The following is a 26893-nucleotide window of genomic DNA, read 5'->3' as shown; positions in this document are numbered from 1 at the left end:
TCTCCCCTCTGCCCAACCCAGCCCTCAAGTCTGGACGACAGAAGAGGCAGCCGTCCCCGGTCCATGGTCCGATCCTTCACAATGCCTTCCTCGTCCCGGCCTCTGTCTGTGGCCTCTGTCTCGTCCCTGTCGTCAGACAGCACCCCTTCCAGGCCGGGCTCCGATGGGTGAGTCTGGCTCAGCAGCCGGGGAGGGTTGGGAGGGGCTTCGAGGAGCCACCCAGGGCCCTGGGTTTGTTTCATCACACCTGAGAGGATTTTTAAAAACCAAAATTCTCTTTGAAATGGAGACCATCCAAGACTTTTACAATCATGGTGCCACTAAGCCTTGTAGAGTCTTGTGAATTTTTGAGAAAAAATTTCTCGCTTTGGGTACCACTTTGGATGAGGTTTCCATCAAACTGTAAAATCTCCAGGTGAGTGTTCAGTCCTTTTCAGCAAGTCCCGGAAGCAGTGTGATGCATTCCTTGCCAGCTGCGTGCTTGTACTTTTCATCTCTTGCTCACTTCCAAGGTGTCACGCTAGGGCAGGACTGTCACACACAGGCAGGCTTCCTTGAGAGCTGGCAGGGCCACCTTCTTTCTACAAGATCTCTTTGGAGACCCAGTTTTGCTCTTGTGCACCGGATGGCACAAAGCAACTAAGAAGGGATCAAGAACGGAACGGACGGGTAAACATTTCATTGAGCTCCCACTGTGTCTCCCGCAAAGAGAACCTCGTTATTGACATTTTTGTGTGTTTTGTGACTAGCATATATGAAAAGTTTGTTCTGATTATGCAGAAAGAAAAAATGTCACATGCAATTTAAACAGTAGAGAAGAACTTCTGATTGTTTTGCTGTTGAGTTTGCACAGTTGCGTGTTTGTCCAAGCCCATTTGGTTTACAATCCAGCATCCCATCCTATCAAATCCACAGGCTCCTGGCCCCTGCGACACGCAGACACAAACTTCCAAAGCGCCCCAAGGGACAGCTCCAACCCAAGTGCCCTTTGTTGCCGATGACCAGTGTGCCCAATGAAGGATGCCAAACTGTTCCCACGTTTTTTTCCTAACAGTAATTTTTATCAGTGTCTGCTACTTATAAGGCCAAGTTCATATGGAAAACCTCAATTTAGAGGTATTTAAATCAAGTGTGCTTGTCACTGAGAGCAAGATTGCTGAAGAAACTTAATTCAACTTCTCCCCAGGTAAATCCCCAGGCTAGTTATAAAAAGGTTTTTATATTTCCAGGAACGTAGGGGTGAGGGCAGAAAGTGATCTAGAGGTTTTAGATGGAAGAGTACTGTCCTGCACATGTGAATACCTGAGTGGGAATCGTTGTCTCCACCCCTGGAGCCATATTTGTTTAACCTTGAACTAGAAGGCATCTTTATTAGAGTCCAGATTTTTGTTCATTCTCGGGGTTGCCACCCTTCACTGCCTAACGGATGTGGAGAAAATGAGGCTTTGGTCTCAAATGGCACCAGTTTTGTGCAGAATAAAGTTCGTCCTGTCGGCAGTTGGTTCTCATAATGTGAAAAATTTAAAGCTCAGCCTTTCTCTTGGTTCCTTGTATATTCCTCTGGATTTCACAGCACAGGTTTTCCCCAGAGCTTTAAGATGTCCACTAATCCTTTGTTTCCCTACGTTAATTATCCCAAGTTCTGCCAAACCTAGAATAAAATCATGAAGATTTTGAAATTTTTATTTAGAGTAGAAGAGATATAATATTTAACACCTAATGGATGTTGGTTTAGTAGTTATTGTGTATCCAACTGGAAAAGTCCAGATGCCCAGAAATGCCTTAATAATCAAAGTCAACACTGGTGTAGTTCATTATTTTCAAGTTTTTATTATGCAAAAATTTCAGACATGTACAAAGGAGACAAAATAGCATAATGAGGCCCTGTACCAGCCCATGAGCCAGCCTCAGCAGTGATCAAATCCTAGCCCACCCTCTCCCTCTTCGATATTATTCTGAAGCAAATCTCAGACCTCATATCATTTCATCTGTAAACATTTCAGTGTGAATTTCTAAAAGGTAAGAATTTACCAAAAACACAATCATACTACCTTTAGCACATGTAAAAAGTGAACAGTAATTCCATACTATCATCAAATATTGGTTTTAATTTCCAGTTGGGGCATAAATGACTTTTTTTTTTTCTTTTTAGTTTGTTTGAAACTGATCCAAATAAGAGCCCCTCTTTGCAGCTGGCTGCTGTATCTCTTTAGCTCTCTTTTAATCCATAGATTTCCCCTTCTACTTTTTTCTTTTCATTTCTTTTCCTTGTAATTTATTTGTTGAAAAAATCCAGGTTGCTTCTGGTGTCGTCTGGATTTTGCTTATTGCATCCCCTACAGTGTTATTGACTGTGTATCTCTGTCTTTCATATTTCCTGCAGATTAGTGGTCACGTCTAGAGGCTTGTGCACATTCAGGCATGATTTGGGGACAGGATGACTTCAATGTTCTTCCATTCAGAAGGACATTCGTGTCTCTCTCCCTTGCAGTGATGTTAGCAGCTATTGATAATCAATGCCTACATTCAATACCATTACTGTTCAAATCCTGCTGACCATCCAATTTTTTCTTTTTTTTTTTTACAAAATGTAGCAGATGTAATTCTTGCTCTCAGCAGTCAGCGTCTTCTATGGATTTGAAATGTGCTTTTGTGAATGATCCATCTAAGTGTTGACTTTCATGTTACCTCTCCCATGTTGGGGAGCCAAGGTGCTGGAATGGTCTTATTCAGAACAGTGGTTTTGTTCTCAATGTCCCATTCACAAATAAATTTGAAAGAAACCACAGCTAGGATGGCAATGTAACGGGCTTTCTAGGTTCCCTTCTCTTACAATCAGTGTCCCCTTGAAGAAGACACTTCAGTCTCCAGGTGTCTCAGGAAGTCAGGCTTGGAAGGTCACAGTGAGGACTGGGGGCTCCCAGTGGCAGGCTTGGGACCTGGCCCCTTATCCTGACAGCCTGCGTTACCGGGGTGGGATTTGCCCTCCCATGGGGCTCAGGGGCTGCCTGACATTGGGCAGCTCAAGGACAGGGAGCTTCCGTGAACCCTCTCAGCTGACCACTTTGCTTCTCTTAACCATGTGGGAATGATGGGTAGACCACAGTTTAAAAAACACATTTATCAGAAATCACAATATAGGCTATTTCTCCTATATGACTGTATGACTCTAGCTTCTTTAAAGAGATCATATCTCTTCTTAAATACCATTTTCATTCCATTTCATTTTGTGAAGGGGGACATCCAGCCCACGGTGCTTAGAGGTTGTGGAGACACACCAGAAGGTGGCAGAGCTGAGACCCAGAATCTCTGTCTCTGTCTCAAGCTCAGTTCTCAGCTAAAAAACTGAGGGCATCTCCACATCCTTGCAAGCTGGAATTGGCTTGTTTCTCACTGAGCCATCAAAGGGTTCTCAAATGGAAGCTACCTGTGTACCGATACAGACATTTCTTTGCATTAGCATCTGCCTATTTCTCCTCATTGCATTCGTGAATATTTCAGTATGACTCTCTCAAAGGTGAGGGCTTCCCTTTTGAGACAGACCCCAAATACCATCCTCCCGTCGTAAATCAACAATAATCCCTGAATATAATCATCCCATATCCAGTAAGACTTTACATTTCCCTCATCATCCTGTAAGTGTTCTACTTTTTTTCCAATTTGTTTTTATAGAAATTCAAAACTATAACCATTGCAATCGGCAATGTGTATCTTAAGTCTCCCTTGACCTTCCTTTTAAAATCCTTTCTTCCCTTGTAAAATTGGGCATTTCCCAGGGAGCACCTGATTCATTTTGAGTGACTTTACATGGAGCTGCAGGGCGAAAAGCAGTGGCTGTCCTAGTAAGACGTCATTGATTTAAAGAACCATTTCCTTTAGGTTTGCTCTGGAGCCCCTCCTGCCAAAGAAAATGCACTCCCGGTCCCAGGACAAGCTAGACAAGGACGACCCAGATAAAGAGAAGAAGGACAAGAAGAAGGAAAAAAGGAACAGCAAACATCAAGAGATATTTGATAAAGAATTTAAACCCACCGACATTCCCCTGCAGCAATCTGAGGCTGTGATCCTTTCAGAAACGGTAACTTCACAGGGAGCTTTCCCTCGCTCCGCGGTAGCTGCCGGGACCTGTCTATGCTCCACATTTAGCCAAGGGGGCTGTCAATTGGATTTCATTGCATTGGCTATGAAATAGTCATTTGAAAATCGGGGGTCTCTCACGCGCTCCGCTTGTATAACTGGTGCCGTAGGGCATGCAGAGGCGCAGAGAAGAGCTGCATCTCCCCGGAGGATGGTTGTCTTTGCCCCCGTGCTCCAGCCTCCATCCCGCAGGGGCTGGGGGCAGGGCCAGCCATCAGCAGGCCCCACATGGTTCTAGGCTCCGCAGCAGTGTTGGACTTGCTTCCCTTAGACATCCAGACGTCTCTGGAGATGAACAGGATGCTTTTGTTGTCAGAGAGCAGTGCTGCGGGCCAGCTAACGCTGTTCCCTTGCCCCTTCCTGACCAGAAATCACTAAGCCACCGTTTCTGCCCGAATGTTATAATCTGCTCAGCTAGCGTCCCAGAGCCCCTTCCCGCTGGGCTGTGCCAGCTGTACACAGGCCCGTGTTATCCTGCCAGCCTCATGTGCTCCATGCCTAAATCCCTTGGCCATCTTTCGGAAGGATTTTCAGGGACGTAACATGACACGTGCTGGTGAGTTGACATTCAAGATGGATCCCAGGGAATCTCGTTCGCTCCAGAGTCTGGGGCTGTGTGATGCCAGTGAAACCCGAGCGGCACGCTCTCCCCCCAGGGCCGGGCCGGGCGGGGGGACCCGCAGCTCCCAGCAGCACATAGCAGCGTTTGGAGTCTGGGGGCAAAAATGAGGCGCCGACAGCTTCTGGGGTGAACCGTATTCAGCACGTGCTGTTCGTAGACTGGAGACAAAATAAAGAAGAGGCTCTCCGAGGCCGTCAGCTTCAAAGGTTAAGTCAGGCTTAGAGCTGCCTCCCCCTCAGAATGGATGGACGTTTGCCTGTACGGTGGCCAAGAAAGTGCCTGCCCTGGCCAGGGAGTCCATGACCTGTCCCGGCTGTTACTGAAGGGTTGCTTATCAAAGCGCCCAGGTGGGACCACCGTTTAATAAGATATGCTTCACTGCTTGTTGATATCTTGAATACCAGAGGGTATGTTTCATCCAGACCGCATGCCATGGAGACCAGCAGTCACATGCTGCTTGGGTGTTTAGAGGTGGAAGGGAAGACCTCAGAGCCACGACGCGGTCTTCATGAAGGCAGAGGCCCTTGCGAGGCCTTTGGACACAGCTCGGACTGCAGCTGGGCTTTGGTGTTTCACTGCAGAGTGCAGGTGGCCCAGGGTGTAGGGCCCGGGGCGGGACTGGCCACAGGCTAGCATGAAGTGCCCAGGTGCAACCTCACGCAGTGGGATCCAGAGGTTTCTGATGAACCCGCCCCTGCCCCCTGTGCTCTGTCCACTCTTCTGGAAAGTTGGGAGGCCAGCGACCCCGCTGGGACTGGCTGGCACCCCCCTCTCTCTGGAGTCCAGACACCATCACTGGGTGGGGGAACGAACAGCAGCATTTTTTGAATATCTACTAAGTGCAGACCCTGTGCAAGTCTTTCGTACATTTTAATTTAAGCGCCACTTTAAGATGTTAAAACTGAGGGCCTCAGAGAATTTGAGCCACGTGGCAGAGTTGAACAGAATTAAGTTGCGTGCAGAGAAGGGAAAGGACGTGCCAGGCTCAGCCATCATCACAGTGTAAGTCTGTCCCTCCCCACCGTGGCCCTGCTTTCCCGCGAAGATGGGCTGAGTTCAGCACAAAGTGCACCCCGCCCCCCGTGGCCGGCCCGGGCTACCCTCAGCCAGTCCACAAGAACCCACCAGCGTCAGAGCACAGAACCTTGACCCCGCTGTCGGCCTCTGAGGAGTCTCAGACTAAGCACCGCTGCAGCTGCAGGGGCTATAGGCCTCCTGACCTCTCACTGGAGGCAGACTAGCTGCTCTTGTCCAGCCCAGGTACCAGTCTGTCCTCGGGTTACAGCTGCTGGCAAGGTCTGTGAGTCCAGCTAGGCACCTGGAGTTTCCTATTCAAGCCTCCATGTGCCTGGGACCGGCCAGGTGCTGCGGGACAGAGCAGGTGGGCTGGTGGGGCCCGTGAGAGGGAGGGTTACTGAGTGGTGGCGGTAGCCCCTTTCCCTGGGGCGGCACTGGGCTTGCCCTGCTCTGTGCGCCCACCTGGCCGCCTCGTGCTTCTGCAGAGGTTTTCTCTGTTCCCTCCACGGGGCTGGATTCGGCTTCCTGCCTGAGTTTGCATCGTCAACAATTTCATGACCTCTAGCTAAGCCTCTCAGAGTCGGCCTGGGGCCGGAGGGGCGCCTTCCACGTGCAATTTGCATCTCACCAGTAAAATGTCCTCTGCTCCCCGAGTCGTCAGAATGTGCACTTATGGGATGGGGTGGGAAGGATGGCAGGAGCACCTACGCAATCCCTGAATCCCCGTCTCCAGCCCCCATACACACGCACCCGAGGAGAAGCCCGAGCTCGGCAGGCTGTCCCAGACCTCCCGCAGCCGTTGAGCTGCAGGGAACTCATCGGTTTCTGCAGATGAGGGGTGACACCTGGTCTCCGGTATCTCCTTCATTGGCAGGGGATAGTTCTGGAAGTCAGCCTGTTGGCCAGTGTTCCCTCAGTCCCCCGTTTACCAAAGGGCTTAAGCCTTCCTCCCCTCCTTCCAGCCTCAGTAGCCTCCAGGGAGGTCCTGCCTTTGCAGACCACTTAGAGGCACATGCTGCCGCCCACCGGCTCTGCAGCTGACCCTCACCAGCAGGCCCAGGAATCAAGCCCGCCGGAACCAGGCCCAGAGCCCTGCCCTCCCGCCCTGCCCGTCCTGGAGCAGAAATCTTGATTCCTCCTTCTCAGCTGGGTTAATAACTTTCCTAATTACTCCTACCTTGGAGTATTTTGAACCGCTTGCGTTCCCCCAGGCCTAATGATCTGAGACCAGGTTGTAAGAAATAGATAAATAAAACACCCCGATGTTACAGATGCAGGAAAAGGCTTAGGTGGGAAAAGTCAAGTGCATCCGAAAGTCAGAGGTGGGGAGGAAAAATGCAATGAAAAGTGGAAAGAATTCCTACTCAGTAATAGCGTAGCATGAGAGAAGATACAGGAGATGAATAAAGGAAATCCTTCGGCAAGTTTCTAGATTTTCACGTACCTGCCAAGAAAGACCAAGAAATCAGGCGCCTGAGGCGTTCTGGTCACTGAGCAAGTCGTTGAGTCCACTCGTGACCCTCTGGAGCTTTCCTTGTGTGCTCTCACCCCCACTGAATGGCCCACATTACATTTATGTCCAGGAAACATGTGGTGTGACATCTACCCCAGAGTGGGTAAGGAGATTATTATGAAGCTTGTATCAGTTTGCCAGGGCTGCCGTAACAAAGTACCACAGGCTGGGCAGCTGAAACGACAGAGATTGATTGTCTCACGGTCTGGAGGCTGGACGTCCAAGATCAAGGTGTCAGCCGGGCTGGTTCCCTCTGAGGCAGTGAGGGGCATCTGTTCCTGGCCTCTTCCCCAGCGTCTGGCGGTCGACCAGCAGTCTTTGGCCTCACTTGGCTTGTACAAGCATCACCCTGATCTCTGCCTTCATGTTCCCGTGGCGCTGTCCCTGTGTGCATGGGTCAGGGTCCAAATTTCCCCCTTTTATAAGGACACCAGTCATATTGGATTAGGAGCCCCTGTAATGACCTCATCTTAACTTGACCATCTGCAGACACCCTATTTCCAGATAAGGTCATATTCGCAGGTACTGAGGGATTAGGACTTCAACATAGGAATTTTTGCAGTGACACAGCTCAGCCCATGACAGATCCTAACTATGCTCTTTCCGTCCCTCGGATGTAGATAAGTCCCCTGCGGCCCCAGAGACCGAAGAGTCAGGTGATCAACGTCATGGGGAGTGAAAGGCGCTTCTCGGTGTCGCCGTCCTCACCGTCCTCCCAGCACACGCCTCCTCCGGTCACGCCGAGGGCCAAGCTCAGCTTCAGCCTGCAGTCTAGTAAGTGGGACACTGTCCGTATTTGAATTCCTGACGTTGCTCTGTGACCTCCCCCTCGATCGAAGTCTCTAAAGTTAGACACACCCTCTCTGTCCAGCAGATGGTGAGAGTTTTGACGAGCACCTGACTTCCTGGGAATGTCCCCGGGGACTAAAGCAAATCAGGCCAAAGCCCAGTCCTGGGCTCCTGCGCTCCCTGGGAGGAAAGCGTGGGGCCCGTTCAGCTCTCCAGACCTCCTGTGTGCTGGGGGTAACTCGAGAGGCATGTGGAATGTCCCCCATTTCGTGTCACCAGATAATGCAGCCCAGGGGGGCGGGGTGGAGGGTTGTGGGCCTTTTTGTGTCCAGGAGGAATGGGAAGGAAAGAAGCCCTGCCAGGCTGTGCTGAGGGGCTAAGGGTAGAACTTACTTTCCAGTTTTGCCCGATTTCTAGGGCCGCTCGATATATCACCACAGACTTGGTGGCCTAAAACACCAGAAAATTACTGTCTCACAGTCTGGAGGCCAGAAGTCTGAAATCAAGGTATCAACAGCCTTGCTACCGTGTAGAGGCTCAGAGGGAGAATCTGCCCGTGCCTCTTCCAGCTTCTGGTGGATTCCGGCAGTCCTTGGCGTTCCTTGGCTTGTCAACGCATCACTCCAGTCCCTCCCCCCTCTTCCCAGGCCTTGTTCTCCGTGTTTCTGTGCTCTGTCCTCTTCTTACAGGAGACTGGAGATTGGGTTTAGGGCCCATCATAAATCCAGGATGATCTCCTCTCGAGATCCTTAACTAATACGTCTGTAAAGACACTATTTCCAAAGAAGGTCATGTTCTGAGGTTCTGGGTGGGTGTGAATTGTGGACTGATGCCGTGGAACCCACTGCAAGTGGTACCCGGCTTTTCGCCACTAAAGTCAGGCCGGCCAGAGAGGTGACATCCTGGCAGGAAGAAAGTGGCAGGGAGTGAGGGCAGCAGCAGAACGAGGGCGGCCGGAGAAGGAGGATGGGGAGGACCTCCCTGGCGGTCCAGTGCTTAAGACTTCACCTTCCAGTTCAGTGGGTGCGGGTTCAATCCCTGGTCGGGGAGCTAAGATCCCACATGCCTCGTGACCAAAAAAACAGAACACATTAAAAAAAGAAGCAATATTGAAACAAATTCAATAAAGACTTTAAAAATGGTCCACATCAAAAAAATCTTAAAAAAAAAAAGAAGGGAGGGGGGACGGGGCACACCAGCCTGAGGAGTGGCTTGTGCAGGGCCAGCGAACAGTTGTCCTCAGCATCTGGTTTCTTCTTGCCGCAAGGGGACAGCGGAATCTGGAGATGGTCCATCTGGTCGGGAGCCAGGGCTGCCACAGTGATGAGCCTGAGAGAGCCCCGCGTTTCTGGGCTCTGGAAGGTCGATGGTCTCCTGGTGTGTCCTAGTTCCACATCCTTGCACTATATATAACCAGTGATCTGCTTCAAAAATATTTTAATTTTTTTTATAAATAGCTGAAAACAGGCACCACTGCAGCGGCTGTGGAGAACACTTTAGTGGTTCCTTGAAATTAAACATAGAATCGCCATAACCCCCAGCAAGCCCACTCCTAGACATTTACCCCAGAGACTTGGACACAAGGACTCAAGCAAATTCTTGCACGCGAATGTTCATAGCTGCATCATTCACAACAGCCAGCGGGTGGAAACAACCCAAGTGTCCATCAGTTGATGAATAAACTAAAATGTGCATCCAGAGAAGTACCCATGCAATAGAATATGATTCAGCCATTACAAAAAAAGTTCTGGTACATGCTACAACGTGGATGAACCTGGAAAACACTAAGTGAAATAAGCCAGGACAAATAGTATATGATTCCAGGTATATGAAATAGCTGAAATAATCAAATTCATGGAGACAGAAAGTCGATTCGAGGTTATCGGGTTAGGGGGAGAGCGGAGGGGGAATTATCACTTTCAGGGTAGAGCCTTTGTGTTTGGGGTGATACAATTGATAGTGGTGATGGTTGTGCAACAGTGTGAATGTGGTCGATGCCACTTGTACACTTAAAAATGGTTAAAATGGTAAATGTTAAATAAATACCATAATAAAAACAACCAGTCACGAGGGCAGTCATTCAATCAGAGACCACCTTCTTGCTCCTGGATTCAACTGCAAGACTTCCTTATAAATTGACACAACTCTTCCTAGAAAGCACTTTCCTAGTGAAGGGTTTTTCATCAGATGCATCATCGGGGAAAACTTTAGAAGAGACCCAACAGCAAAAATGTCAGTTTTTCTCTCTTTAACATAAATGACAAACAAATTATTTCTAAGAGTCTCAACAAAGGCTGAGAAAGTATATTGCCTTAATGATCACTCCTCTGTCTGAAAACAGCTTCTTTTTGGTTTGCTTTAAAAATGGTACTTCCCCTTGGCTTACTTAAAGCAGCAGCTGCAGCGGCTGCTACTGCTAATAACTGCATTTCGTACAATTGGCTTTTCCTGGTGTGAGAGTTTTTGCAAGGCAGGTGGCTGGTTGTGAGCTGTGTTATTAGACTTGGCTTTAGTGAAGCTCCCCGGCTCATAACTGCAGGACGCCTGGTGCAGCGTCCCGGCTGGGCTCTGAAAACTCCAGGCGTAGATGGTCCTTGTGACCCCAAGCTGTGTAGATGCCACCAAGGCAGAGGGGCCTAGGAGGGATCAGAATGGTCCCAGGTTGGGAATTCCCTGGCCGGTCCAGTGGTTGGGACACTGTGCTTTCACTGCCGAGGGTCCGGGTTCGGTCCCTGATTGGGGAACTAGGATCCCACGGGCCTCAAGGCGCAGCATGCATAAATAAATAAATAGATAAATAGTAAGTAAATAAATAAACAGTAAATAAAATAAATAAATAAGGGTCCCAGGTTGACGTGGCTGTTTTTCCAGTGGTCTGATCTGTCCTTTAAGCTCAGGTTTTAGGCATCTCGTGATAGTTGGTATTCTCTTTCTAGAGCATGCCCTTCGGAGGCAATGCCACCCCTGGCCTTCTCTGCCCCTCTCTGCTCTCTTTGCCCTGTTGACAAGCATTTCTGGGAGGAGAAGGGGTTCCCGCTTCCCTGCCACTCCTGAGAGGGCACCGAGCCGCCGTGTGTGTGTCCACGCCTGCTGGGGGTGTGGGTTTGATTCTCATCCACCCTGTTTCCCAGGTTTGGAGCTGAACGGCATGACCGGGCTGGACGTGGCTGAGGTTCCGCCCCCTCTGCCTCTCAAAGGCACCAGCGCAGACTACGGGACCTTGACCGAGAACCTGGACCTGGCGGGCTTGCCGAGCCCCCTGCCCCCTCCTCCTCACCAGAGGGTAAGTCAGGACTCGGGGAGGGGGTTGCTCACATCCTTCTCTGCACCAGGTAGAAGCCCCTCCTTCCTGGCGTTAGCGTGTTTACTCCGGGCAAGCCGAGATGTGATTCCGAGCAGAGGTCACAGTGGTTGGAACGCCGGCGCGTGTGGTCTGTCGTTCTGTGTCCTCGCTGCAGGGACGCACTTTCCCACGGGGGCCACAGGACAAGGCAAAGGGGGAAGAACTCCAGCCCGTGGATCGAAGGGCCACTCTTGTGACCTTAGAGGTCACTGCACTTCTTAAGAAAGTGTGGTGTTGAGAAGTAGCTTTTGTATGAAGAGGTTTGTCTGACTTTTTAAGAAGCTGGCCGATGCCACACATGGTGGGGGGCCTGTGCTCCTGGACACCAGCCTTGCCCTTGAGAAGCCCTGGTCCCGGCAGCCCCTCCAGGCAGCCCACCTTCGCACCGGCCACTCCCGGGTGGGGACAGGCACTTGCTGCACAGAGAATCTGCAAAGGAGAAGCAAGGTTGGGCAAACCCTGTTCCCCGAGGCCACCCATCCCTAGCCACACCTCTAGCCCTGAAACCTACCCCACCCTGTTTAGATTCGGGGTACTGGCTGCCGCAAGCATGGTCAGCCAACTCAAACCCTCGTCAACACTGGTGCCCAGGCTGGTCCCCCCTTGGAAACCTTCACTAATCTTGTCTGATGTGCTCACTGCTCTGGCCTCTGGGCCTGCCTACTTATGCAAACGTCAGCTAAAAGTCTGAAAAAAACACCTAAACCTGTGCCTCTGTTACCAACTCACAGCTCTAGAAACATTCTTTTGAGATCCCCCCGCATTCTCTCCTGCTTCTAAAGGCTGCTGTCACACAGGCCTCTCCTTTGTTCACTGGCCCGGCTGCGTGCAGAGGTCCGCGTGCCCACATGAAATGACCCAGCAGCGCCGGGAGATCCGCATCCAGGTTCATCCCTCCCCCAGCCACGCTATTCACAGCCTAATGAAATTAAAGCCATGCAGACTGAAGAGTAGAATATCCCCGATCACACGTGCAGCTGGTCAGCCTCTATAACGTAATTACACGGCAACAGAACTCCTGTAGAACATCGAAGACATGAGGTGGTCATGTGGCCACGATTCTTTTCATAACAGCAAGGTGTGTTTTTTCCCCTTCTAAAACGATATAAATCCTACATTCTTTTTTCTTTTTTTTTTTTTAATGGAGACTTTTTCACTGAGCTTTCTGCAAGTTTATTACCTTCTTGTGAGAGGAGCGGAAGAAAGAGGGGATATATTGACAGTATATTTATTCGATTATTCCTTTTGCGTAAGAAAACCAGACAAGCAGTGGGGCTTCCTCTTTGGTGCTGAAGGGATGGTTTGTCCTTCCGAGGCTACAGTGCCTTTCGGATCAGCCCTCTGTCCCTCGAGATTCCATGATGGGGGACCGGCCGGAGAAGGGACCAGGTGCCCCATGATGGCTTTTTAGGAAGCTGGAACAGTTTGTAGCAACTAAGGAAATGTAAGTCTGACCCTTCCTGCAGATTTTCACGACAGGTTAGAATAAGAAGAGGTGCAGGGAGTTGAGAGAGATCATTGATTGGTTGGGGTGTTGTTTTCCTAACAGTGTAGTTAACTGATTCCATCCTGATTTTCATATCTTTATTTTATCGGAAGAGCAAGAGTGTCCCCCAGGTCTCCCTAAACTGAAAATTCTGAACTTGGAAGTGTGAGCGAGTCCATTTTTGTTACAAATCAATTCAGGGGCAACATTTGATGGTCTCGGTTTCTGGGACACATCATCTGAGTTCTGCTGCCACCGCTGTTGGGGGAAGGACAAACATGCACAAGCTTGGGCTCCATTTATAAAGGGGTGTGAGTTCCTTGAGATTAATTTCCCAAGTCGCCTTGCTGTCGGTGTCTTGTTTGACGTACCTGCAGCTGAGTACCCCTTCAGGAGGCATGCCTGTGGGTTCGGGTGTCATTTCTGGAAGCAGCTGGGTTTCCAGGGGTGCCTCCCTTTCAGGCCCCAAGAGCTGTTGTGGGATCATGATCGGTTCGCCCTCCATGGGGGCTGACCCATGTCCTCCTGTCACTCTCATTGATCAGCCTCGGGCTTGTAGTCAACTCTCTCTCTAGCTGTTGCCACTTTAAGCTGTCACTTCTTTCAAAATGGCTGTTACGACCGGTCGTCCAAGCTCTCGAGCCACTCAGTGGTGACGAGCCCACCATGCACGTCTCTGGCACAGAGGGCAGTTCCGACCGTGGCCTGCCCCGCGCCGCTCACACCGGCCCGCGCTGTTGACTTCCACGTGTCAACAAGCAGCTGCCTCATCAGAGCCGGAAATCGGTCTTTCTTTTGACCGTGCGTACCAACTTAAAAAGATTTACAAGTCTGTTCTTTTACTTGCCTGGTTACAATGCCTAAATATCATTACATCAGTTCTGTGTTTCCACATGGATTCTCTTCTCTCTCTTAAGCCCTAGATCACTTTAGTATTTGTGTGTCTCAGAATCAGGAGGAAATTTGGGCAATGAGTTAAGACGCGGCTTCGTCACTGTTCTGTCCTTGAAACTTCTTTTCTCACGTTGAGCTAAATGTGGACCTCCCCTGAGAAGCTGTTAACAATCCACTGTCAGCCTTAGTTAGAGGCCAGTGCTTTGTGATCTCCTTCTGGTGTGTTCTACCTGTGGCGTGTGCCCACTTATCCTGGTCTGTTTATTTGTTCCTCTGCTCATTCATTCACTCATTCATTCATTTGTTCACTCATTTCTTTATGTATGTGGTCAACACACGTTGACCTCTTGTGCGTGTCACGTGCCCACCAAGAGCAAGGCCACCCGCTGCCCTCCATCATTCACACCCTGACAGGTACATCCCGTTTCTCTTATCGCCGTTACGGTTGTAAATCCATTCTTGAGAACCTAAGGCCAACTGTGGCCCATAAGCCACGTCCAGCCCGCCGCCTGTCTTTGTAAATAAACTTTTATTAGAACACAACTGCACCCATTTCTTGATAAACTGTGCTCCCCTCATGAAGAATTTAAACATCCCCCTAACCTTGTTCATCCTCCTCTGTTTACAGTTTGGGAAGAGACTGTGGATGAGAAACTACCTTGTCAACGGGTCACTTGGATGGTGGCCACAGGTGCCACCATCACCCACTCGCTGACCCTCTCTCATGTGGACTTTCCATTTCTGAGAGCAAAGCAAGCCTCTCACCCACCCACCCATGGAGAGCATCTCCAAGGACTTGTTTGGCCCTGAACCATTTCGGGGCATCTTCAGGGGGCATGAGGAGGGACCTCTGGGTGGTCCTCACCCCGGGAGGCTCAGCTGTGACATGGCCAGGCTGCCTGGCTGGCCCTGGGTCCTGCTTTGCCCACATTCACTTGTCCTTAACCATCTCAGCCGCCCGCTTCTGAACCCGGTCCATTCCCAGGGGCCCTTAGGTCAACAGCACGTGGATTTAAAACCACCACCCAAAGAGCAGCGGTTACACGTCTCAGGGGCTGTGCAGACGTGTGACGTACCACGTGTGAAATAGTGGCCGGGGCCACAGCCACGTGGTCCTGAGTGTGGCCGACCGGCTGCCGGCCCCGAGTCACGAGGAGCGGGCAGTTCCCACCCAGGGCTGCAGGTCGACTTGCCCTCACCGCCTTACCCCGCCGGCTCAGAGCCCCCCTGGAGTCTCCCTCGTTTTCTGTCTTCCAGCATCTCCCCCCTCCGCTGCCCAGCAAGACCCCGCCGCCGCCGCCTCCCAAGACGACGCGCAAGCAGACGTCGGTGGACTCCGGGATCGTGCGGTGAACGCGCAGCGCCCGCCGGAGAGCGAGCTGGTACCCTTCCTCTCCCTCCGCATCTTCTCCCACGCCTGGCGTTTACCTCATTGGGCCTGTGATGTCTGATGTTTAGTGCAATTGCTTTTCCTTAACAGGAGTTCGTCTCCAGCCACGGAGTGAGAGGGCTTTAGCACTGGGGAGCGAGGTGGATACGGGCCTGGGACGTGCTTTTATGTTTAGCAAAGTCGGAGGCTTCTGAGTGTGTCCGTCTTGAGAGAGCCTAAGTCTTGCCCAGAAGTCCCTTCTTTTTGTGCCAAATGACGCGTTAGCAAAGAGGCCAGTTGACCTGAGTGGAGCGCAGTAAGGAGAGCTTAGGCCTTCACTGCAGAACTGTGTAGTAACAGCTTAGGGACCCTCATCTCTCGAGGCCAAACCCCGGCTGACTCTTGCAGGATGTTTTATCAAACCCTCCTGGCTGCACCTGGTGGTGTGACTTTTTGTTGGTTGAGTGTCCCTTCAACTTACATCAGGCAACTAAGGTCAGCCCTTTCAGGGAAGTTCCTGATTTCCTTGGGTATAATTTAAAATAGGATATTTCTCCGCTACTGAGCAGTTACTAATTTATGGAGTGGAGACACCATTAAAAATACTGGGATCAAGTGGACAAATAAATGAGTATAGGCAGATCGATTTTCTCTCCTTTTCAAAAAACAAAACGTAGACCACAGGAGATGGTTTTAATTGGGTGAATTCTTCTTGTGCTCATTCTGTACAGAAGTTTGTATATATGAGGGTCTTTAGAACTTGTTTTAATTTTTATGGTCCTTCTGTTTATTGTAATACGTGTCCGCAAATGGTTCCCAATATGTGTTCTTAATGTTTAACTGAGGGAAGTGTAAAAAAAACCCAAATTAAATTTTCTTGGGTTTTTTTTCCCCAAAGCTCGTCCTAAAAATCATTGTCGACAATGATTTAAAAAAAAAAAGAAAAAAACTAACTTAGTATAACCTAATATTTTTATTCTATCATCTATATTTTTTTATTCACTATAATCATGATATTCTTCTAGTAGGCTCGAAAGTTAATCCGTGACAACGAAAAATAAAATGTCATTTAAAAAGACTCACGGTGTCTGACATACTATGTTTTTATCCCTTGATGTAAAATCTAAAAGCCGCTGTTTTCTATTTTGCTTTCTTAAAGAGCTTTGTGACGCACGTTTATCTGTATGTGCATCCTTCTCAAACACCGGTCTTAATCATCTGTGTTTAATTGTCTCTGACTTGGAGGCCAGATAGACAGCACCCACATGCCTCTGCGTGCGTCTTTGCGTATCCTTACAGGCAGAGCAGACCTGAGCCTAGCGAAGGCTGGAGCTTTCTCCCCTCAACCCAACCCCGGGGCCCTCTGGCTGCACATTATTTACATCTCCTTTTAGCCTTTTCAGCTGCTAATTTGAGAGAGGGCTTTGTTTACTGGGGTGTGTCATTGCACTTGAAGGGCATCAGACTTCCCAGCTTTCTCTGAATCTTAGGTGGCAAGCAACAAAGAAGGCGCTGGGGTCCTGCTTTCCATCCAAATGTGTCCCTGGTTATAAACACAAGGGTGTGACTCTGCCCCTTCTGACCAGGCCTCGAAGGAGGCTGCTGCGGAACCCCCAGGAGGCTTGGAGGATCCTTCTCTGGCTCAATGGCCGGTCCCCAGTTTATTTGAACTTGTAAATATCCAGTCCACCCCCCAGGGAATTTTAGACACACGTGAATATGGAATTTTTTTCTTCTCGAATTTTTACTCTTTGACCAACATGAATATTCGTGCTCCACTGAGTATGTGAGAAACCAGATATTATCCACCATCCTAAAGTAATTGCAGGGGCACACCCACCTGGGAGGGGCCAGCCTCTGGCCGAGGGTGATATTTGGGTAGTCAGTATTTCACTTCGCGGAAGCTCTAGCCGAAATTTATAAAAATAGTTCCTGGCCCTATGGCAATGGTTGTTTTTATTCTAGAACAGCATCTGGGTTCTAGTTCTTGCCCTGCACCGCCGCATCCCCCAGGAAGTCTCCCTGGATGATCCCTGGACTGCACACCCCGCCCGGGTCCCCCCCCCCCGCCCCCTGCCCCCCGCCCCCCGCCACCATGTCCCCATCCCCCCAGCCGCCGGAAGTTCCACGCTGGCCTCCAGAGCTGCCAGGTACGTGGCAAACACAACAGTTAGGAAAGGAAAAGTGGACACTTTTTACCGGTGGTGTTACAGAAATTTCCTAATACAAATATGAAATTATATTTACAAAAAGTGAACTTCTCAAGCTAGGCAGACACTTTTTTTTTTTTTTTTTTTTTTTTACCTTTTAAATCAACATGGGCTACAAAACTGTAGTCAAGGAGAAACTGACCTCTGTGTCATCAAGTGTCTTCTGGAGACATTCCTTCTAGAAGGAGGTTCGACGGGACAGCTTGCCTCTCTAGATGCACTAATGTATTCCTTTTACTCAGAAACAGTGTTTCTCAACCTTTGTTCATAATTGCCTCCCAGGAGTCTTTTTAGACATTTTTTTTCCTAATCATTCCCTCAAGAAGTTTTAACAGTACGGATATGCTATACATCTATTTACATACTTTATGACTATCTCTGCTTTTTACATTGACAAAGTAAGATTATTGTTTTGTTCCCCAAGAACCAGTTTTCATCACCTTCGGGTGATATTGCCTCGTTGAGAATACTTGCTTTAAAACAGGAATGGTGAGGGTCTTATTGTCTATTTTTGCTTTGATGGCCAGGAAGCTCAAAGCCAAATTTAGCTCTCACACATTCAGTTAAATTTGGTTTTATTCTTTTGTCTTTCACAATACTTCCTCGTGTATTACAAATCCATCTTTAACTATTCAGTTTAACATGTGCTTTCCCCAAATCTTTATTAAAAGAAGATAGTATATAAGCTATGTCTTACAAGTGTAAAAATTTTTTCTTATTGAAAAACAACCCTTGGTGCTTGAAGATTGCTTCCTAGTATTATATTTTAAAAAATTATTTTTTAATCAATGTTAAGATTATTCTTTAATGTAAAGATTTGATCTCTTTCAATTCCGTACAGATTTTGCAGATTTTGTTATCTTCGGCTCTGGATTTTTTTTTTTTTTTTAATGGCATTGGACTTTATGTTTTATGTTCACCAAGTCTTTGTTGGTGTAATGGATTTTGGCTTTTGCTTTTTAGTTCTAATTACTTTTTAGTATTTTACTTACTTTTTAAAGTCTATTTGGGGACTTTTACTTTTTTTTTTTTTTTTTTTTCCAATCTGCCTTTTCAGAATTATTTAAACTCTACTGTTTAGTTGGTGATGATGGTAACAGGAAACGTGGTGAGCCAATAACCCTTCACAGGTCCTGCGAAGGCCTGCATGCAGTGAGTGGCCCAAGCTTGCGAGGGGAGGCGAAAAAGAACTGTGTGTGACGGGGGGCACAGCAGAGTTCCTTTTGATAATACTGAGTTGTTACAATAACAACTCAGTTGTTATAACTGAGTTGATAATACTGTGTCAGCCCTGGACAAAAGACCTACAATGGTTAGTTCGTCTTATGGGTCAACTCAGCTAGGCTCTAGCGCCCGGTTAATCAAACGTCAATCTAGGTATTGCTGGTAGGTGTGGTGAACATCGACCATCAGCTGACTTGAAGTAGAGGAGGTGACCCTCTGTAACGTGGGTGGGCCTCGTCTAATCAGTCGAAGTCCTTCAGAGCAAGACTTGAGGATTCCCAGAGAAGAAGAAATTCTGCCTCAAGAGGGCAGCATCAACCCCGCCTGCATTTCCATCCTTCCCTACAAATTTTTGGACGTGCCAGACCCCACAAGTGCATGAGCCAATTCCTTAAAATACATCTCCCTCTTTATGTATATGTATCTCCTATTGGCTCTGTTTCTGTGGAGAACCATGATACAAGAGTGTCATGAGAGGTTCAAAACAAGATAATTCATGGAAAAGACAAGGGGCAGCAAACCACCTTCAGTGAAGTGGCAGACTTTAGAGGAAAGCTACCGGGTAGAAGTCCAGAATCTGGAGCCCCCAGACAGCCACTCGGCCCCGCCATGCACGGGTTTCTTCCTCAGTCACATGCTGACAATAGGAACTGCCCATGCTGTTGTTTGTTTCCCTGGAGCTGGAATGTCCAAATGGTTTCCTCCGTGGGGCTGGCGCTGGGGCTGGCTGAGCATCCTCTTTCTCTGACTCTCTCTGTCTCCATCTCTGTGTATCTTTCTCTTTCTTCTCTGTCTTTCTCTATCTCTCTCTCTCTCCCTCTCTCTCTGTCCCTGTTTTTTGTGTCTTTCTCTTTCTACCTCTCTGTGTATGTCTCTGTCTGCCTCTCTCTGTCTTTGTTTCTCTCTGTGTCTGTCTGTCTCTCTGTCTGTCTCTGTCTCTATCTCTGTCTCCCTGTCTCTGTCTCCCTCTCTCTCTGTATTTATCTCCCTGTCTCTGTCTGTCTTTATCTCCCTGTCTCTGTCTGTTTGTCTCCCTCTCTCCCCCTTCGGCTGTCTTCCATCCTCCATTACTCTTTTCATGTGTAAGAGGCTACTTCCCATGGCCAAGAATTTCCCTGTTTAAACTCGGAACAGAATTATTTTCTCTGCTAAGCTATGGTGAGGCTGTGGCCGCGACCCTCCCATGCGACCCGGCAGGGGTGGGGGGCGCCCTTCATCTCAGTCCACCCAGTCTCGGTCTGGGCTCCCCTCCGGGTCAAGTTGCATCCTCTCCCTGAGCGGCCGGTTGCACCAGCTCGTGCTGCTCCTCTAACATTAGCTCTGGAGCTGGCCAGTCCCGGAAGTGGCCTCACGCAGCGGCCGTGCTCTCTTGCCCTTTTCTTCTCTTGTCGACCTTTGTGAGATTTGAAGATTCCAAAATTTGTCCTACAATCCTCTAGCAATCGTGGTGCCTCTCCCACCACTGGGAAGTAATCCCATTCCTTCTTCTAGCTTCACAGCATCATTTCCTTGCCTCCCTGGTCTCCTTTAGTTTTGTACACCTATTGCCACCTGTTCAGCTGTTGCTAATAATTCACGTTTATTTTCATTATTGGGGAGTGCTGAATTTCATCTGTTCTTTATTCTTTCTCTTAACTGGTTGTGCCGTTTTATAAAATCTTTGGAGTGTGTCTACAGCTACGTGCCAGGTACACTGCACAATGGGGAAGGAGAGAGACCCAGTCCTGTCCTCATGGATCTCAGAATCTGGTGAGGGAATGAATGAGCCAACAGCCAAGTAGGATTTGGTTTGTTGAAGGACACGTGGTTAGCACTGGGCAGGGCAGAGCAGAGTAGAGGGGCCTTTCACACAAACTTTGGGGGACGTCTGGAGAATGCGCAGAATTGGGCAGACTTGGAGGAGGGTCAGGGACGGGAAGAAGCAGTGTGTGCTACCTCCCAGACATGAGGGGGAGCCCCACACTGTGAAAGAACTTCCAGAAAACCAGCAGAGCGGGTCCAGTGTGGAGGAGCAGGCTGAGGAAGGCCAAGGAACTGGGCAGCATCCAGATGGGGGCTTCCTATGCTCCCAAGCTATTGTGAGCACCCTGGGCTTTGTCCTGTGTACCCCAGGGCCCGTGTTGAGGGTGGGAGGATCCACACAGGCTCCATGTCATGTTCTCTGCTAAATGGAGCCACAGAAACCGTAATGGAGCATGATGGAGCATGGTGGAACATGACCATGATGGACCAGGATGGAACATGATGGAACGTGATAGACCAGGATGGAACGTGATGGAGCATGGTGGAACATGATGGAACAGGATGTACCATGATGGAACATGATGGAGGATGTGGAGCATGGAGTCCATTTATCCTTGACTTTTTTAAAAGTTTTTTATTGGAGGACAGTTGATTTATAATGTTGTGTTAGTTTCAGGTGTACAGCAAAGTGATTCAGTTATACAGACATATATAAATATATATATTCTTTTTTTACATTCTCTTCCATTATAGGTTATTATAAGATATTGAGCAGAGTTCCCTGTGCTATATAGTAGGTCCTTGCTGGTCATCTATTTTATATACAGTAGTGTGTGTCTGTTAATCCCCACCTCCTAATTTATCCCTCCCCCGTCGTCTTTGGCTTTGATGAGCCTTCTGGTGGAGTCACAAACCCAAGAGGCAGCAGCACCATCTCACTTCCCGGGGGGCTCCCCCCTTCCCTCCGTAGCTCACCAGTGAACTTGCTTCTCACCACAGGTGATTCCAGGGGCATCTGATTCCTGCCATTGGGACTTTCTCAGAGATTTCTTGCTTCAAAAAATAAAGCTGCTTTTCCTTCCCCTTCCCTTCTTTCCTGAACAACTCAGTCTTTGGCCATTATTGGGACAAAGCAAGGTAGGCATTGACGCTGAGGAAGAGGATGGGGGAACCATGGTTGTCACAGCCAAATGCCATAGGAGGGAGAGATGAGCAGTGTCCCCCCGGGTAGGGGGCAGGTGGGACTCTCCCTCAAAGGACTGGAGAGAAATGGAAGGTATGGCCACGGGGTCTCCTAAACTTTACTCCATCAGACGAATCCTCACCATGGCCACATCTCAGTGAAAGCAAAAAGCCCCCCAAAAGTAGCAGTGGGCTTTGCGCTTGTGTCCTCACCATAAGAGTCCATGATGATCTTTTTGGGGGGTGAGCAGGGAGAAATGGGCACCCCCAGGAGGGGCCAACAAGCAAGCCTGAGCCCCTCCATTCCCACAATGCTGGCCTGGGCAGGAGCAGACGGCTTTTCCTGTGCTGCCCTGGCCTTGAGGGATGACACTCAGCACCGGTCAGTGCCGGGGGCCTCCTCCTCCTCCCATAACCACGACAGATCACATCCAGAGCACACTGTCCACAAGCTGTGTGCCTCCGTGGAAACCACGCATTTGAAATGACCAGGAATCCAGAAGCCACTCAGAAAGATGCTTGATCACAGCGCCCTGACTCCTCAGCTGCTGATGCAAAAGTGCAGCAATTTGGGAGGTAAAAATAATCACTTTGGGAACGGGAATATTTCTGAATTAGCATACATTATACTATTTTAAAGTCCTTGGTAACAGTTAATTTAGCATCATGAACACTTGCGTTGGAGAGAAGGGCACTTAATACGGAGTGAGGAGCTACCTGGAAAAGGCAGGGTTATTTTTAAACTACCTATTTTTGATTTCTCTGCAGGGAACAGAAGACAGCATCGTGGGCTTTCACTGCCTTGCTAAAGTGTTTTCACATGAAAAGTAAACTTTGGAGGGCAAAGCTATCATAACAGAAAAGCGACATCAGACTCATCTCTCAGTTTTTCAGACACATTAGTGACATGAGGGTTCTTCGATAGAAAGGAAGACCATATTGTTGATATTTTAGCCGTGGAGAAAAGAGCCAGCTGCTTCCTCTGGTTTGATGGCCTCGAAAGGAGGCTCCGTTGGCAGCTTGAAGGCAAAGTGGGCAGAAGATGGGGCCTGTGGCTGCAGCCTTTCTTCCTTTGATCATCCCTTGGATGAAGCCTCCCCAAGGCAGGAACGCTGGGAATTACATGCAACGATTGAAGAACGGAACTCTACAGTCCCAGGAACCTTGGTCCCCCTTGCTGAGACAAGCCTAACGAAATAAATTAGGGAGAAGGTTCAGTGATACGGGAATCATTCCAGGCCCAGCTCCCAGCAGTTCGGGGTCAGCGATGTGCCAGCAGAGAGGAAACGGGGCATCCAGAGCCTGCTTCTCTGCAAGGCAGCCTCGAATTTTCAGAACCCGTCGTGCCAGGGAGGACGAATTCACCACGGTCATCCTTCTGGCTGCTTTGTCATCAGAATAAAGGAAATGGGGGCGTCCTCGACTGGCACAGACTTAACGTTTTAGAAATGGAGAAAACAAGTCCCAGAATGTTGTTAGGAGAGACCCTTAGAGCTTATATGGCTCAAAATCCTCAGTTTTAAGATTCCTTACTCATCAGAACGTGTAATGTGAATCCAGTAAGCACAAGGCACTGGTCTAAGGCGCAGAATGGTCATACGATTTACCAACATCACATAGCTGGTTTTCTAGATGGTGACATTTTTAGAACTCACTTTGGATTAGAAATGGGCTGTTTCATTGGCGAGTCTTTTATTTTTTTTAAGGCTCCAAGCCTCCCCCAACTGGTGTTAAGCATAACTCAGTACTAAAAACCAGCAGCAGATCGGGCTGCTTTATTGGGCACTTTATTTTTCTCTCTACAAGTATGACAAAGTAGCCCACGGGGCTGCGGTTAGTTTTCTAACAATGATGCTATTGCGAGCCAGAGCTGCAGTTCCCGAAGATGACTCTTCATGCTACAGTACCTCACCGCATTGTGTGTGTGTTAATTACTCAAAGCTGTTATCCTGCCAATAATTTGGGTAGCAATCATTTCACATCACCTCTCACAGATAACCACGCTGAAAGAAAGAGAAGACAGCTAAGTGCAGGTGTGGACCATTCTTCACCAGGCTGGACAGTGCTTACCTTTGCTCGCAGGAGGGGCCCCGTCCAGGGCTGGTCTTCACACCATGGCCAGGACCTTGGGTGACTCAGTCTTTGAGAAGAGTCAATTCAAAGAAACATCATTTGGATAGAAAAATAGAATTGAAGCCAATGGTCTTGCAGAAATTTACTGAGTTTAAAGGAAGGGGAGGAGCAACAGGCATGTTGTTGAAAAGCCCCGCAAAGCAGCTTCAAAATACCCTCTTCCCACCTCCATCACCCTTTATCCTCAGCACAGATGCACCTGTGCCCCTGCACTCTCATCTCCCATTCCCAGTTCCCTCTAGAACCCTCTGGGAGAGCTCACTCCTTCCCATCCCCAAATGTTTGTGTGTCCATGCATTTCTAGGTGTCTTTCTCTCCATTTTTGGAAGTCTTTCCTCCTTCCAGGTCTCAGCTCTCTGTTCCCAGGGTTCTGTCAGCCCCCCTGAAGGCCACAGAGGCCATCTGGCTATCGGAGACTCTTCCCGGGTGGGCATGGAGGAGCTCAGAAGGCTGTGCTCTCCCCACTAGTTCCCGCTATGTGATTATGGCACATGTGAAGGCAGAGAAGGGGTGATGGAAGGACTTGGACATCCCCCCTGCTTCGAGGATCATTGCTTCCTTCCTGCCAGCCACCGCCCCTTCTCCCCCTGGACATCCCTCCTCTCCACTCGGGGCAGCACCCGTGGGACCCACTCCAAATCCTCAGCTCCTGCTGCAGATGGAGAATGGCTGGCCACCCAGTTTCCATTGTGGGCCTTTGTCCCTTGTACCATATCTTCAAAAACCATCTGCTCTTTCCGCAGGGGAAGGGGCAGGTTGGGTGCAGGGAGGAGCCTTCCACATGCTCTAGAGCCGGAGCTCAGGTCAACTGTAGAAATTCGCCAAGTCGGTGAACCCTCCTTGTCCTCCGGCCCTGTGAAAGACCAGCATTCACAGTCATCTTGCCCCTTTGGTGGCCAACGATTTGCCTTATCCTCATGCCCCAGCCCTTAGGTACACCTGACCTGAGAGTGAGTTCATGGGGGCATTTAGACTCGGGTTCCCACTGGTTTAGGGTGGCATCAGGGGGTTAACTGCCCTGCACCACTACCTAATTTGTACTCACTGGGGAACCTGCCATTAGTTTCACAGACTTATAGAATGAGCAGCCAAAGAAAGAAAAAAAAAAACCCAGCAAGTCTCAGTCAATGCCCACGAGATGCCCCAGCTTGCCTCTCTCTGGCAAGGTTAAAACTCACCCTTTCCCATCACTTGCTCCAGACTTCTCTGGTGGGATGGGAAATGCCATCTTGAGTCTGGGGAAATGGCAAGTAGAAAAATCTTCACCAAACTTTAATCCCTGCTGTCAGCTTCCTGGAGACACTTGGTAGTGGGTCAAGAAATGATCATGTTGATGAATTGTTATTGGATATAAGATAAAATAATAATAATTATTTTTGTTATTAGCTTCTTTGTTCTCCAAAGTACTTCCATGTTTATTATTTCATCAGATCCTCAAAATTGCCTTGTAAGTAGGTAAGAGCAGTAACATATTTCTCTTCCCATTTTATGGAGGAGGAATTGACACGTGAGATGGTTGAGTGACATGTGGCCGTGACTCCCCACAGGCCTGCTCCAAGCCCAGCCAGACATCCGATGGACTCTAGAGCACAAACGTCTCGTCCAATCCTCTCAACACCCCATGGGGTGGATGGAGCGTAGCTTATTCATTCATTCAACACATGTCTGGTTTCCTAGTTGCTGGGGATAAAGCAATGAATGCGTAGATGAAAGTTCTTCCTTCCCCTCGGGGGGCTTACGACCTGGTAAGAACTCTGTCTCTGGGACCTGGCAGCAGAGGACGATTCTAGCTCTGCTGCATGCTTGCTGTTGACCTTGAGCAAGTTAATAACCTAAGCCTCATGTCATGATCATCAATCATGCTTAGTAATATGAATAATACTATGAATCCATGTACCGGAGACTGGGGTGGATGCCTCAGCTGACCCTAGTGCCAGCCAATCAGCATGGCCATCCCCCGGGCAACCTTTATTGATCCAGAGCCGGACAAGAAACCTACACTGACCCAATCAGACCGTAGCAAGATATTTATTTTTCATGCTTGGGGAGGAGGTTCTCTCCTGATGGATGTGAAAGGGAAAGCTTTCGCTGTCCATTATGACGACACACTGGCCCCATTGCATAGCTCTCTAGTGATCATGAAGGAAACTGACCTCGGCGTGGCGCTGGTGCAGGAGATGGTGTATCAGACACATGCACTGACAATCCTGAAACCCAAGTGGCTTAAAGCAACACACACGTCATTCTCACTCACGCTACGTGACCTGCCCACAGCAGAAGGGGCTCCTGCTCGCTCAGTGGTCGCTCGGTAGTCCAGGCAGACGGAGGCTGCATTTCAACACTGGCTTCCACAATCATCACAGCAGGGGAAAGGGCGTGGAGAAAAGAACGTGCCTCAACACAAGCTCCCAGAAGTGATCCAGGCCGTTCTGTTTACATTTCATTCACCAAAGCAAGTCAAGAGCGGGTGGGGCATGGGTAGTGTAATCCTACCATGTCCTGGGAAGGCAGGGGACGTAGAAATGTTTGGTGAACAGAGTGGAGAAGCAGAGAGAACTGGGTCCCTGATGGCATTGCTAAGCTGTCATCCCCCCATGCCCTGCCTCTGGACCTGCAATTATGTGAAATAATGCTTTTGCTTCTTCTTTGAGCGGCATATTTGTTTCTGCAAGGTTGGTCCAGCAATGTCTCCCCTTTCCTTTCTGATTTTTGTATTTTGAGTCGTCTCTCTTTTATTCTTGGTCCACCTCACTAAAGCTTTGTCAGTTTTGTTGATCTCTTGTCAAAGAACCAACTTTTAGTTTTGGTGATTGTCTCTACTGGTTTTCTCTCTGTATTTCATTTATTTCTGCTCTCATCTTCGTCACTCTTTCATTCTGCTTGCTTTGCGTTTAGCCTCCTCTCTTAGGCGTTGGTTACTTCCAGCTGCAAGCACGCTCCCTGGTCCCCTACCTCCTGTGCGGCTGAGAAGGTGAAGTGACGTGAGGTACAGTCAGTGCTGGGCACAGCGAAAAGCAGCTGTCCTTTGACTCACTTTGGAAATCAGCACCTAGGGGAGTAGGCACCACGATTAACTCCGTTTTATGGTGGAGGCAGCTGTGTCTGAGAAGATTCTTTGCCAACGTCTCAGAGTTCACGGGGGAAAAGCTGGGATTCCAACCTGGATGGAATTCCTAAGTTAGGCTATCCGGGCAGAGACTCTGTTCCCACGCCTCAGTGGCCTTTGTCAGG

At 49.0% G+C, this 26893-nt stretch overlaps 1 protein-coding gene across 2 annotated transcripts in view; it reads left to right on the top strand.

Annotated features, from left to right (window-relative positions):
• Positions 1-16209, top strand: part of DOCK1 (dedicator of cytokinesis 1) — a 527932-nt gene extending 511723 nt beyond the window's left edge. For both annotated transcript variants that reach the window (XM_059900693.1, XM_059900694.1), the window contains exons 48-52: positions 22-167; positions 3880-4078; positions 7910-8063; positions 11210-11361; positions 15059-16209. In XM_059900693.1, coding sequence (XP_059756676.1) covers positions 22-167; positions 3880-4078; positions 7910-8063; positions 11210-11361; positions 15059-15154 — 747 coding nt within the window. In that variant the 3' untranslated portion in view covers positions 15155-16209. The remainder of the gene's footprint in view (positions 1-21; positions 168-3879; positions 4079-7909; positions 8064-11209; positions 11362-15058) is intronic.
• Positions 16210-26893: the final 10684 nt, after the last annotated feature.

The sequence above is a fragment of the Balaenoptera ricei genome, chromosome 16 (assembly GCF_028023285.1).
Source record: "Balaenoptera ricei isolate mBalRic1 chromosome 16, mBalRic1.hap2, whole genome shotgun sequence".
NCBI classification, from domain to species: domain Eukaryota; kingdom Metazoa; phylum Chordata; class Mammalia; order Artiodactyla; family Balaenopteridae; genus Balaenoptera; species Balaenoptera ricei.
The sequence above is the reverse complement of the archived record's forward strand: the minus strand, read 5'-3'. Positions and strand labels throughout refer to the sequence as shown.